Genomic DNA, 12,022 nt, shown 5'->3' on the forward strand with positions numbered 1-12,022 from the left:
GTGACGAAAGGGCTGGCTGGGTGATCGATAGCGGCGCGAGTGCACACATGACGAGCGATCGGTCGATTTTCACCTCGCTCCGAGTTTGCCGGCGGCTGGATCACGCTCGCCGACGGGAAGAAGACGCAAATTCTAGGTGAAGGCAGTGTTGTGTTGTTTGGCCTAGACGGCGAAGAAGATGTGGTGAAAATAGAGGTGAAAGAGGTTAAGTTTGTGCCCGGCTTGTCAACGAACTTGATATCCGTGTCCAAGCTGGCGCACAACGGCCTCAAAGTGTTCTTCGACGACGTCGGCTGCCAGATTTCGGACCCCAGCGGGCGTGTGGAGGCAACCGGAGATCGTCGCGGCGGGATGTACTTCCTGTGCCTGGCAGAAGCATCCGCAGGGCAGCACACGGAGAGTTGCCAACACCTATGGCACCGGCGGCTGGGCCATCGTGACTTGGCAGCTGCCGAACGTATCAACAATGAACAGCTGGCCACCGGGATGAAAGTGCGTGACTGTGGAATTCGATCCGTTTGCGAGTGTTGTCTGGAGGGGAAATCTGCAAGAGCCCCCTTCCCGCCAGTGACTGAGAGAAAATCAACGCAGATTTTGGACATCGTGCGTACAGACTTGTGCGGCCCGATACAAATGTCAACACAAACTGTCAAGCGTTACGTCATGCACCTCATCGACGACGTCAGTCGATGCACATCGGAGGCCGTGGACAGGATCAAGGTACGGTGGACGGAGAACCGGACCTGCCGGAAGATGCAGATCAACCGTTTGGACGGAGGTAACGGATTCGACAGCAAAGAATTGAGAAAGTGCGACGCCAAGTTCATCGAGTTGAGCAACAGGAGTTCTCAAGTGGAGTTGCCAGCCGCGGGGCCGCCTGCCGTGGGGCCGCCCGCCGTCAGAGAAACAGTGGCGGGACCGCCTGCCGCGGAACGACCAGCCGCGGAAACGCCCGCTGCTGAGATGGAGATCGAGCTGCTGCCGTGTGGGGAAAAGCTGGAAGAAGTGCCTGAAGAAGAAAATGAAGAGAACGAAACAGTGAGTGATCTTCAAGACGCAGTTCCACCAACCGGCGGCGCGGACGGCGCCGACGGTGGTCGATCGAAGCAGTACATCCAGCTGCCGAAACATCTTGACGAGTACGAGGTCGACGTGGCATCGTGTGCGTTCGAAGATCCGGAGAACTACAAGGAAGCCATGAAGATACCCGAGTGGCGGAAGGCGATGCAGGAGTTGGCAGCACTGCCCGGCCGTACAGCGCTGGGAAAGGAGGAGCTCGTGTGCAGACTTCGGCGCAGCATTTACGGTTTGCGCCAATCCGCTCGGTGCTGGAACCGGAAACTCTACGAAGTGCTGACGAAGCTGGGGTTCAAGGCCGCGGACGCAGATCCATGTTTGTACCGGATGCAGCAAGGCGGAACAACTGTGTTGCTGCTTGTTTACGTCGACGACTTGCTCGTTGGCTCGACGCGGAGGCTGACATCGACCGGATCTTCCGGTGCCTACAGAGAGAGTTCGAGCTGACCAACTTGGGGAGTGCCAAGCACTTCCTGGGCATGGAGGTGAAACGCGACGACGGGTGCTACAAGGTGCGGGTGAAGAACCACATTGACAAATTGCTCACGAAGTTTGGGATGGAGCAAGCGAAAACCACGAAGTCACCCATGGACCCCGGGTACCTCAAAGCCGAAGAACCGAGTACGCCCTTTGGAGACCAGACGAAGTACCGGAGCTTGGTAGGTGGACTGATGTACATCGCCTGTACTGCTAGACCGGACATTGCGGTCGGTGCGGCAATTCTTGGGCGCAAGTTCAGCGCGCCCAATGAAGCCGACTGGACCGCGGCAAAACGTGTGCTCCGGTATCTAAAAGCGACGAGGGAGTACTATCTTCGACTGGGCGGTGAGCCTGGGGAAGCACTTGTTGGGCACTCGGAAGCAGACTGGGCCGGCGACCCAGGAAACAGACGCTCAACGTCCGGCTTTGTTTTCACCTTTGGAGGAGGAGCAATCTCGTGGGCAAGCCGTCAGCAACTGTGCGTCACGAAGCAGATTGCGTTGGAGTACTGTCCGACGAACCGGTTGGTAGCCGATCTCTTCACCAAGCCCCTGGGACCGTTGAAGCTTGGGCAGTTCTGCGGAACGCTCGGGCTGCTGGCGTAGGCGTTGCTGCTGTCCATCGAGGAGGAGTGTGGAAATCTGCGCTGTCCACATCAAGTCTGCGCACATCCTAGGCCCTTCTGGCAACCACGATGACGACGACGACGAGCTCTCCTTCTTTGACGACTCGTCGATCGTCCTTATAACCAGTTTAGCGATCAACTCGATCAGTCGTGTTTTACAACAAATAAACGTTAGTTAGTCTTAACTGTAAATTCTCGCGTTTTCATTCTGACTTCCGACTTCTGCTTTCCTCTGGTCGCCGATATTGGAAATGTTCTATTTTTTCGCCCAACGCTCCGCGCGTTGATAACGAGTCAGAAGCATGTGGTTGGGCCGGAACGTCTTCCGGAAAGCACCTCATGTCAACAATCCTTTTCCTCATCGTCCAACTCATCAACGGCTTCCGCAAACAAATTCTTGACCAGTGCGTGCTCAGATTATGATGTGCTTCTCATCGTCGCAGATTCTTGGCCGCATCGGCGGTTCCTTGGTCAAGACGGAAGAGCCCGTAGCCACGCGCACACGTTATTTGTGTGTAAAGGTTCATATCGCTAACTACCGGCCACAAGAGCCGCTTTTTCCCCAGAGAAATGAGCCGCGACTTTTTCAGAGAGAGACGGTTCTTGCTATGAACTGTTTTCTGCAGGGTTTAAGGAAGGGGTATCCGCAAAGCGGAAGCGAGATGGGATGTCCGCTCGATCAATTCGAGATGAAACGAAACACGCACGAACTAGTTCAGGAGGAATCCGCGCAGCGGAAGCGAGATGGGATGTCCGCACGATCAATTCGAGATGAAACGAAACACGCACGAACTAATTCAGGAGGAATCCGCGCGGCGGAAGCGAGATGGGATGTCCGCACGATCAATTCGAGATGAAACGAAACATGCCCGACCTAGTTTGGGAGGAATCCGCGCGGCGGAAGCGAGATGGGATGTCCGCAAGATCAATTCGAGATGAAACGAAACACGCACGAACTAATTCAGGAGGAATCCGCACGGCGGAAGCGAGATGGGATGTCCGCACGTTCAATTCGAGATGAAACGAAACTTGCACGACCTAGTTCGGGAAGAATCCGCGCGGCGGAAGCGAGATGGGATGTCCGCACGATCAATTCAAGATGAAACAAAACATGCCCTAGTTCGGGAGGAATCCGCGCGGCGGAAGCGAGATGGGATGTCCGCACGATCAATTCAAGATGAAACAAAACATGCCCTAGTTCGGGAGGAATCCGCGCGGCGGAAGCGAGATGGGATGTCCGCACGATTAATTCGAGATGAAACGAAACATGCACGACCTAGTTCGGGAGGAATCCGCGCGGCGGAAGCGAGATGGGATGTCCGCACGATCAAAACAAGACAAAACGCCTACTTGACTAAAGAAAGATTGATACCGCACGGCGGAAGTGAGATGAAGCAAGCCTGCACGAATAAAGCGAGATGGGATGTCCGCATGATCAAATGGGAATGGAAAGCCTACACGAGATTATTGTTATCCGCACTGCGGAGGCGAGATGGGATGTCCGCACGGTCAAGGCGAGAGAGGATGTCCGCAAGAATATTTTGAGAGAGAAAGTCTCTACGAATAATTTTCGTCTGCTAGATTTGTAGTAATGGGAGATATTTGTACGGGGCGAGATGTCCATGTTGACTGAACAAAACGAGGGGACCCACTCTGCAAAATCCTCGAGAATCCGAGCTTACCAAAGTCCCATTTTTGTTTCAGAAGAAATAGCAGAAAGGCGAAACGATGGAAAGCATCGGGAGATATGTACGAGCCCCGCCTCCGTGCGACGACGACGGTGTCAACCGCGGGAACAACAGCGGTGAAATCGGCCGCGAAGGCAGCGAACACGAGTTCGCTAGTGATGCAGATGCTGGTGCTGGCGTGGAGGACCGTGAGGGCGATGTCGACTCCGGGGACGACTTGGAGGTTTTCGATTCTTACGCACCGAGCCGCGGCGCATCCGACGAAGAACACTCAGGGTACTCAAGCGGAAGCTGCGATGAGGACGCCACGAAGCCCAAACGCGGTGGAGGGCGAAGCCGAAGAACATCGGTTACCGAGTCCAACAGCTTGAGGATTTCCTGGTAAAACTAAACGAGAAGCTGGATTTCTTCGCCAACACACCAATGATCCCGATCCCCGCTGACCCCCCCGCCGCTGATCCTCCCGGCGCTGATCCTCCCACCGCTGTCCAAACCGGCAATCCACCTCCGATTGCTGCAACAACTCCAATGGCGCCAGTCCATGCCGATCCTTCAGTCGCTGTCCGCACTTGCGTCGTCCCGGAACCGGTCGCCAGCTCGTCAGATACCGCCCCGCGTAGTGTGCGCTGGGACAATATAAAACCGTTCCCAGATGGCGTCCCGGCCAACAAGTTGTACGAGCAGTGGCAACGTTACATCAGGAACTTCGAGATGGCGGCCGATCTCAACAATGCCAGGGATCCGATCATTCGATCGCAGTTGTTGCTGATCTCGGTAGGCGAGGAGATGCAGGGCATCATCAAAGCGGCAGATCTCCAACCGCCCCTAGACTCTCCGGACTGCTACCAAAATTTCACCAGCAACATTGTGGACTACCTGCGAGCTTTAACGGACCCGGCTTCAGAGCTAGATGACTTCTCGAGGATGGAACAGGAAAAATCTGAAAAGGCCATCTCGTTTCTGGCCCGGATTAAGGAGAAGGCGAAGCTCTGCGGCTACTCAGCGGAGAATTTGGACTATCACGTCCGTTCCCAGTTCCTAAAGGGGTTGGCGAACAGGGACATCGTGAAAGACGCTAGGCGATACAAGCGGAGCATTAGCGAAATCGTTAGTGCGGCCACAAACGACGAAGCGTACGAAGCAGTTGAAGTGCCGGAGAGAGTAGGCATTTTCGCGGTTGAGAAACACCGCGGCCGTAGCCGTGATTCGGCTCGAGATGCTGAGCGTGATCGTGAATTTGCTCGAGGCGGGGATCGCAGCCGCGAGTGGTCTCGGGGAAGAAACCGCAACCGCGAATGGCCTCAAGACGGTGACCGCAACCGCGAACAGGTTCAAACCGGCGAACGAGGGCGCGAATGGACTAGAAACAGGGGCCGCAACCGAGAATGGACTCAAGACGAGGACCGCAAGAGGAAGTTCACTCCGGAAAACACCACCAAACCAGCGACGCGTCGATTTGACGAGGCGACCCCGAAGCGTTTCCGTAATGATGACCGTGGACGAGGACGGCGTGCGAAGTGTTCTCGATGCCTCGGCTTTGCCCACGGGGCCAGAGATTGTCCAGCGATGGACAAACTGTGTTTTCTGTGCAACGAGATAGGCCATTTTTCGGTCGCTTGCCGGCAGAGACGATCCAAGCCGAGCGGCGCCAACGCTGAGCAGCACATCAACGCACTATCTCTCCAAGACGTTCTCGTGGATTGTAGCCTAGGCGGATCGATCCCTATTCAGTTCCTCGTGGATTCCGGCGCGGACGTCAACGTGGTCGGAGGAAAGGACTGGATTCGCTTGAAAAGGGAATTTGAGGCGGGCCATGTACAGTTTACCAAGGTCTATCAGGACGAGAGAGAATTGCGGGCATACGGCTCACGTTTGCCAATGAAGGTAGAAAGCGCCTTCGAGGCGGTCGTAGCTGGTCCCAGGATAGATTTTCCGGTGGTGCGCGCCAACTTTTACGTGGTGTGTGAAGGCGCGAGGTCACTTTTGGGCCGATCCACTGCTAGCGACATGGGTCTTCTCCAAGTGAATTCTGCAGTCAACTCCATCCAACCCTCGGTCGCGGCGGAGTTCCCCAAAATGCCCGGGGTCAAGGTACGGTTTAGTATCGACAAATCTGTTCCCCTGTCAAAAATGCTTACTTCAACGTGCCGGCGGCTTTCCGGGAAGCTGCAAGGCAGCGGCTGCGAGAAATGGAGTCCCAAGGAATCATAGAAAGGGTCACAACCGCTCCAAGGTGGATCAGCGGAATGTCCGCCGTCGCCAAAGGTAAAGGAGACTTCAGACTGGTGGTGAACATGAAAGCCCCAAACCGGGCGATCAACAGGGTGTACTATCGACTGCCTTTGCTGGAGGAGATGAAGGTGAAGTTACACAAAGCGAAGTTTTTCACCAAGCTGGACCTAAAGAGCGCGTTCTACCATCTGGAACTGTGCAGATCGTCCCGCGAGCTGACCACTTTCATGTCCGAGGATGGGATGTACCAGTTTACCAGACTTTTGTTCGGGGTGAACTGCGCCCCGGAGGCTTTCCAGCAGGAGATGGAACGGATTATGAAGGACGAACCCAACACGATTGTCTATATTGATGACATTCTCGTCTTTGCGAGACCCTGGAGGACCTTCGTAAGATCGTGAGCCGCGTGCTTCGTATCCTGAGAGAAAACAACCTGACCCTTAACACGGACAAATGCGAATATGATCGAACTAGGATAACGTTCCTGGGCCACGAACTCGACGAGAATGGATTCCACGTGGAAGAGACAAAAATAAAATCCATCAAGAACTTCCGAGAACCAGCGACCGTGTCGAAACTGCGCAGTTTCCTTGGATTGGCCTCGTACATAAGCCCGCACGTGCAGAGTTTTGCCGACATCACAAGTCCGTTGTGGGACGTGGTAGCCTCCAAGGTTTGGACATGGGGACCGCAACAAAGTACTGCTTTCAAAGCGGTCAAGGACAAGATTACGAACAGCTGTGCCACTCTCGGGTTCTTTTCCGAGGACGAAAAAACCATCTTGTACACGGACGCATCTCCGGTTGCGCTGGGAGCAGTGTTGGTACAAGAAGACGCTCGGGGCTCACGAAGAATCATAAGCTTTGCCTCCAAGTCCCTGTCTCCCACCGAGAGAAGGTACCCCCAGAACCAGCGTGAAGCTCTTGGCGCAGTGTGGGCGGTGGAAAACTTTTCCTACTACCTACTTGGCAGAGATTTCATTCTCCGAACGGATGCGAAAGGCGTGGAATTTATCTTGAACAGAACTCGCGAGGGTACGAAGCGAGCGTTAACACGCGCTGATGGCTGGGCACTCCGTTTAAGCCCATACAAGATTCGGCCGGAATACGTCCGAGGATTCGAGAACATCGCGGACGCGCCCTCGCGTTTGTACGTAGGAGAGGACATGCCATTCAACGACGAGTCGAGCCCTGGGAGATTGCCTCTTTGGAGGCAAATGCGGTCGCGTTCCTGAGCGAAGAAGACATCAAAACGGCCACGTCACATGATTCAACGCTACAAGAAGTCTTCTGCGCTCTAGATTCAGGAGATTGGCCCGGCAACCTACGGCAGTACCAATTGGTCCAGGACGATTTGTCGACGAGAGACAACATGCTGATCAAGACCGGGTGTGTTGTTATCCCCAAAGCACTGCAAGAGAAAGCGTTGGAAGTGGCTCATGCTGGTCATCCGGCAACGGAGAAACAAAAGAGCATACTGCGACAGCGGGTTTGGTGGCCAGGAATGGCCACTGACGCTGAAAAGTGGGTGGAGTCCTGCTCCACGTGTGCTGTTAACGGTAAACCTGAAAAACCAACACCCATGCTGCGCGCGTTTGCTCCGAAGGCTGTTTGGGAATCGATCGCGGTGGACTTCAATGGTCCATACGCAAGGTTTGGAGGTGTGTACATCCTTGTAGTTGTGGACTGCAGGTCACGCTACCTATTCGCAGTTCCTGTGAAGTCAACCAGCCTCGAGAGGACAAGGGACGTCCTGGAAGCCATATTTCAACGGGAGGGCTTTCCCAAATATATCAAGTCGGACAACGGCCCCCCCTTCAACAGTGCAGAATACAAGGCTTACTGCGCCCAGAGGGGTATCAAACCGATATTTTCTACTCCGTTATTCCCTCAGCAAAACGGCTTGGCCGAGAGTCAGATGAAAGTTGTCAACAGGGGCATGATAAGTGCCGCTGAGGAACTACAGAAGGCCGTCGACGCTCACAACGCAGCCTATCACAGTGTAACTAAACTGCCACCGGAAGAGGTTTTCTCAGGCCGGAAAATTAGGCGCAGACTCCCTTTGGTTGAATTTGAAAAGGTTGACATCGACGAGGATTTGCTGGACGAGAGGGATCGCACGGCTAAGCTCCAGGGAAAGGCTCGAGAGGACAGGCGCAGAAGTGCGCGCGAATGTCGCGTAAAACCCGGTGACACCGTCATTGTTGAGCGGCAAACCCGCAGCAAGGGCGATCCTCGGTTTGCAGCGACGAAATATACAGTTATACAGGAGCAGAACGGCAATCTGACGCTCAACGACGGAGAAGGCCGCGAGGTGAAACGGCACGTCTCGCAAACAAGAAAGGTGGCAGAATGGCGAAAGTCTGACTCGAATCAAGCCGGTGACAGCGCTGGAACGGATCACGCGGGACCATCAAACGCCGCACCACGGAAGACACGGGAAAGGAAGGCACCAGCGTACCTTAAGGATTACGCACTGTTGGTCCAAGCCAGCTCAGTATGAGATCATTGCTACGATCTATCCTTAAACACGGCAATAAATCGGTTGAACGCACTTATACACAAGTTTTAATAATTTACATTGATATCTGGTAACTACTTTACAGCATGTAACTAGCGTACACAAACATTGGTTCGAAATTGTTCTATTTTTTCGAAAAAAAGCCTCACTAGAAACAGCTCCTGCTAGATTATGATTGTTTGTTTGTTTTGTTTTTATTTACTTTGGAATGACAGTTTAAACACGATTCTCGCTAGGCATGCCCCCCAGTGTTAAGAAAACGGCTTGTGTTAAAGAAATATGTCGACTTGTAAATACACTTTGAGAGAATTTGGAGGGAAATTGGGTTAAAATAACTGTTGTTTTGTAGATTGCATTTCCTTTTTTTTTTGAGTAGAGGGAGGATGTGCAGGGTACAACTTGCATGAAAGTCCCCGTCACTGAAATATATTGAACTGAGTCGACATAAGGTTCTGTGTCGACATTGACACTTGATCGGTTGACAGCTGAACTCAGCTCGTCACTCTTCATCCAACCAGCAAACCGGTAAGTTCGGTGTTCCCCGCGTCGGGCGGCTCTTTCATTGGCCACCGGAAGTTCACAATCTTGTTGGGGGTACCCATAGGGACTCTCATACCAAATTTGAGCTCATTTGGTTGAAAACTGGCTTGTCGCTCGGGGGTTAAAGTTTGTTACGGTATAAACTGGGAGGCGACACTCCGTAAGCTCAAAACAAATGCGGTACCAAATAAAGGCGAAACAAAAGCTAAATTACATCCAAAAACCCAACTCTATTCTTCCCAACATTACATCAGTGTGTGAAATTTGCTTATTCTAAAATTGCGATACGCTCGCGGTGCCTAACATGCGCTCGTGCGCCCCCTCGTGCGCTCACGGTTCCCTCAGGCGCGCGCGAGCAGACTCATGCGCTTTGCGCCTCACAATTTTCAACCTGCCTGTGCTTCGCGTGGGTTCTTCGACGCTTCGCGTCCTTGGTAGGTGCACCCCCAAACTTACAACTAGCACTCACGAATTGTTCACTCTCTGCAGTCCCAGGCGTATCGGCGAGCAGCAACAGGCCGCCGGATGCCGACGCGCGAACGTAGATGTGTTGCTTCACGCGCTGATTCTTGTTGGCGCGCAGCTGTGGCGAATCGGCCGCGGCGACTGTGCTGCCTGATGCGTGGACGAATCACGAGCGCGCTGGTGCGTGTGTGGTCTCTCCCTGGCTGGCGTGTTGATGTTTCTCTTGTGTGCTTGAGTCGCGCGGCGTGGCCGCGTTCATGCGCGAACCCGATGCCAAATCTCCCCAAATCTTGGGCGTGTCGTGCTGGTCCCCGTGCGTGCGTACGCATGGACTTCTCCAGCGCGTGGGTTCTCAAAGGCGATCGGCTGTCCGCGATCCGTCCGCACGGTTGCTGATCCGCGGCGCAGCTCCAGGTGTGTGGCGTAGTTGATCCTGGACCGCCTCGTTACGCCCGTCGAGCCCTGTGCGCGCTGAGCGTGTGCGAAAAAAGACCCTAGAACATCGTCGCGTTAAAATCCCCGTAATCAACCAATCCGCAAGGTTCCCGCTTACCTCCTGCGAGGGTCTTTTCGCTTTGCTCCTCTTCCGGATGGGTCTTCTTGACGTGCTTGAACTCGACGGGGGGTGTTCGGTGTTGGCCAGATTCCGGGCGAGACTGGCACCTGTTGGGAACGCTCTTTAGCACGGACCAGTTGCAAAGCAATCAAGTGTTACCTTTTATTCGTTCAGCAGCGACCGACCAAGCGCTGAATGACGAGTGTGGGACAGATCTTGAGATTGCGTGGCGTGCCTGTTGAGAAATCGAGCAAGATCAGCACGAGTTGGGGACTTTGCGGTGGTTTTTACCTTCGAGCGATGGAGACGTTTCTTGTCGCGGAATTTTGCGCCGGGCTCCGCCTTGCCGCGTTTGATCTTCCGGGTTTGGCTTCGAGCCCACTTTAGTTGTTCTGCTTTTCGACGGACCGGCACCACTTTTCCGCGTGTCTCGCTCGCGACGGCACGCACGCACCTTTCACCGTCGACCACTCGTTTTGCAATGACGCCTCGCCGCTGCAGAGGACGATTTGCACGACGAGCCACAGCGGAAGTAGATGTTCCTCTCCTTTTCGCTCTCACGCTGCGATCGTTTGACAGCGCAAGAAAATTCTCGCAGCTGAAGCGCTTTCAAGTGTCATCGCCGTGTGCCCTATCGGCATTTTTGTTTTTGCTGCAGCTTGCGCGGACGATGTTTAGGCACAATGAGTAACAACTACACATTTCTTACAAGTGATTCACATAAATGTAACAAGTTTACATGGAAATTACTATGGAAAACGCGTGCTTTAACTTCAAACGCTCCTACAAGCTTTGCGACAAACTTTAGACCACACTTACACTAGGTAGCCGTGTCAGGGGTGGTCCAAGGAACATTTTTCTCTAAGGGTTCATGGTCATCCGTTCAACCCTCAGTTTGCGCAAAGCTGAAACATCCGGCGACGCCGGAATTCTTCAAAATCTCTGTTTTAACTGTCAACGCATGCTAAGAAACTGTGAATAAATAGGAAACACGACGCCAAACGTCATCGTCGGCTGTAGGAGATTGTGACGGCTCGCCTCACCGGAACGTCGAGTTTGATATCGCAGCGGTTTCCGGAGATTTCCAGCGTTGGATATTTGCTGATTGCAAGCTTTTTATGTTGTATAGTGAAATTGTTAGAGAAAATTGAAGGTTCTAAATAAAAAATGCTGCAAATAAGAACAACTGAGTATTTAAAAAATCCCAAATTATTATTATGGTGACATTCCGGTACAATTCAGACTGAGTCCAATGGCACGGAAAGAGTTTGTTGCGAAGTAACTAGAACAAGCACGGGCTCTTGTTGGCGACCTGTTGCATCTGGTCGAATTACAAAATATGTTGCATTTCATGAAAGATTGAAAAATTCAAAAAAATCGTAAATGGGCCATTTGATCCCAGATTAGTTTTATTTTGGAAGTTTTGAGAAAATCAGAGAAGCGTCATTTGAAGATGTGAAACCAGATTTTAGTGTAATGGCCAATCTTCGATCACTTATCTTAGAATCTCAATTAACAAATAGTTACAGGAGATTTTCTATAGAATGGAAAGTGGCAGGATAAAATCCTCTTCAAACCTTCACAAGAATTTGAAAGAGCTCTAGAATAAAGTTTCCACGCTCCAAATTGCTATTCTATTGCTATTTTGAAGTGCTTTTGTAGAATTCCTGGAACTTTTTGTTTTTTTTTTTAGAAGTTATGATCGTTACATCAATTGCTGCTTAGAAAAAACAACTTGCAGTACAATATTGTCCATCTATATGGAGCGTTGAAAATTGCCGATCTAAAAAAAAAACTGTCTCCAGTTGTGTTGGCCCTAACTTGGGATTGAGTAAAGCG

At 52.6% G+C, this 12,022-nt stretch overlaps 3 protein-coding genes across 3 annotated transcripts in view; 2 read left to right on the forward strand and 1 right to left on the reverse strand.

Annotated features, from left to right (window-relative positions):
• LOC6049666 overlaps window positions 1-12,022 on the forward strand; it is a 56,321-nt gene that overhangs the window by 17,997 nt on the left and 26,302 nt on the right. The window lies entirely within an intron of this gene.
• Window positions 1,557-2,162, forward strand: LOC119769017 (secreted RxLR effector protein 161-like). Its single transcript, XM_038260896.1, has one exon. The coding sequence runs from the start codon at window positions 1,557-1,559 to the stop codon at window positions 2,160-2,162; it is 606 nt and encodes a 201-aa protein (XP_038116824.1).
• LOC119769018 lies at window positions 8,821-11,038 on the reverse strand. Its single transcript, XM_038260897.1, has 4 exons — window positions 11,003-11,038; window positions 10,475-10,789; window positions 10,343-10,418; window positions 8,821-10,290 (listed from the first exon to the last, which is right to left on the reverse strand). The coding sequence occupies exons 1-4, from the start codon at window positions 11,036-11,038 to the stop codon at window positions 9,980-9,982; spliced, it is 738 nt and encodes a 245-aa protein (XP_038116825.1). The 3' UTR covers window positions 8,821-9,979.

This window comes from Culex quinquefasciatus, chromosome 3 (genome assembly GCF_015732765.1).
Source record: "Culex quinquefasciatus strain JHB chromosome 3, VPISU_Cqui_1.0_pri_paternal, whole genome shotgun sequence".
In the NCBI taxonomy this organism is placed as follows: domain Eukaryota; kingdom Metazoa; phylum Arthropoda; class Insecta; order Diptera; family Culicidae; genus Culex; species Culex quinquefasciatus.

Bases quoted from the DNA above. Each gene is read 5' to 3' on its own strand.
- LOC119769017 (XM_038260896.1), top strand. From the start codon at position 1,557: ATGGAGGTGAAACGCGACGACGGGTGCTACAAGGTGCGGGTGAAGAAC.
- LOC119769018 (XM_038260897.1), bottom strand. From the start codon at position 11,038: ATGTTCCTTGGACCACCCCTGACACGGCTACCTAGT. The intron at 10,790-11,002 runs GTAAGTGTGGTC...GACACTTGAAAG, and splicing joins CCCTGACACGGCTACCTAGT to CGCTTCAGCTGCGAGAATTT. The intron at 10,291-10,342 runs GTAACACTTGAT...CGTTCCCAACAG, and splicing joins CGCTGCTGAACGAATAAAAG to GTGCCAGTCTCGCCCGGAAT.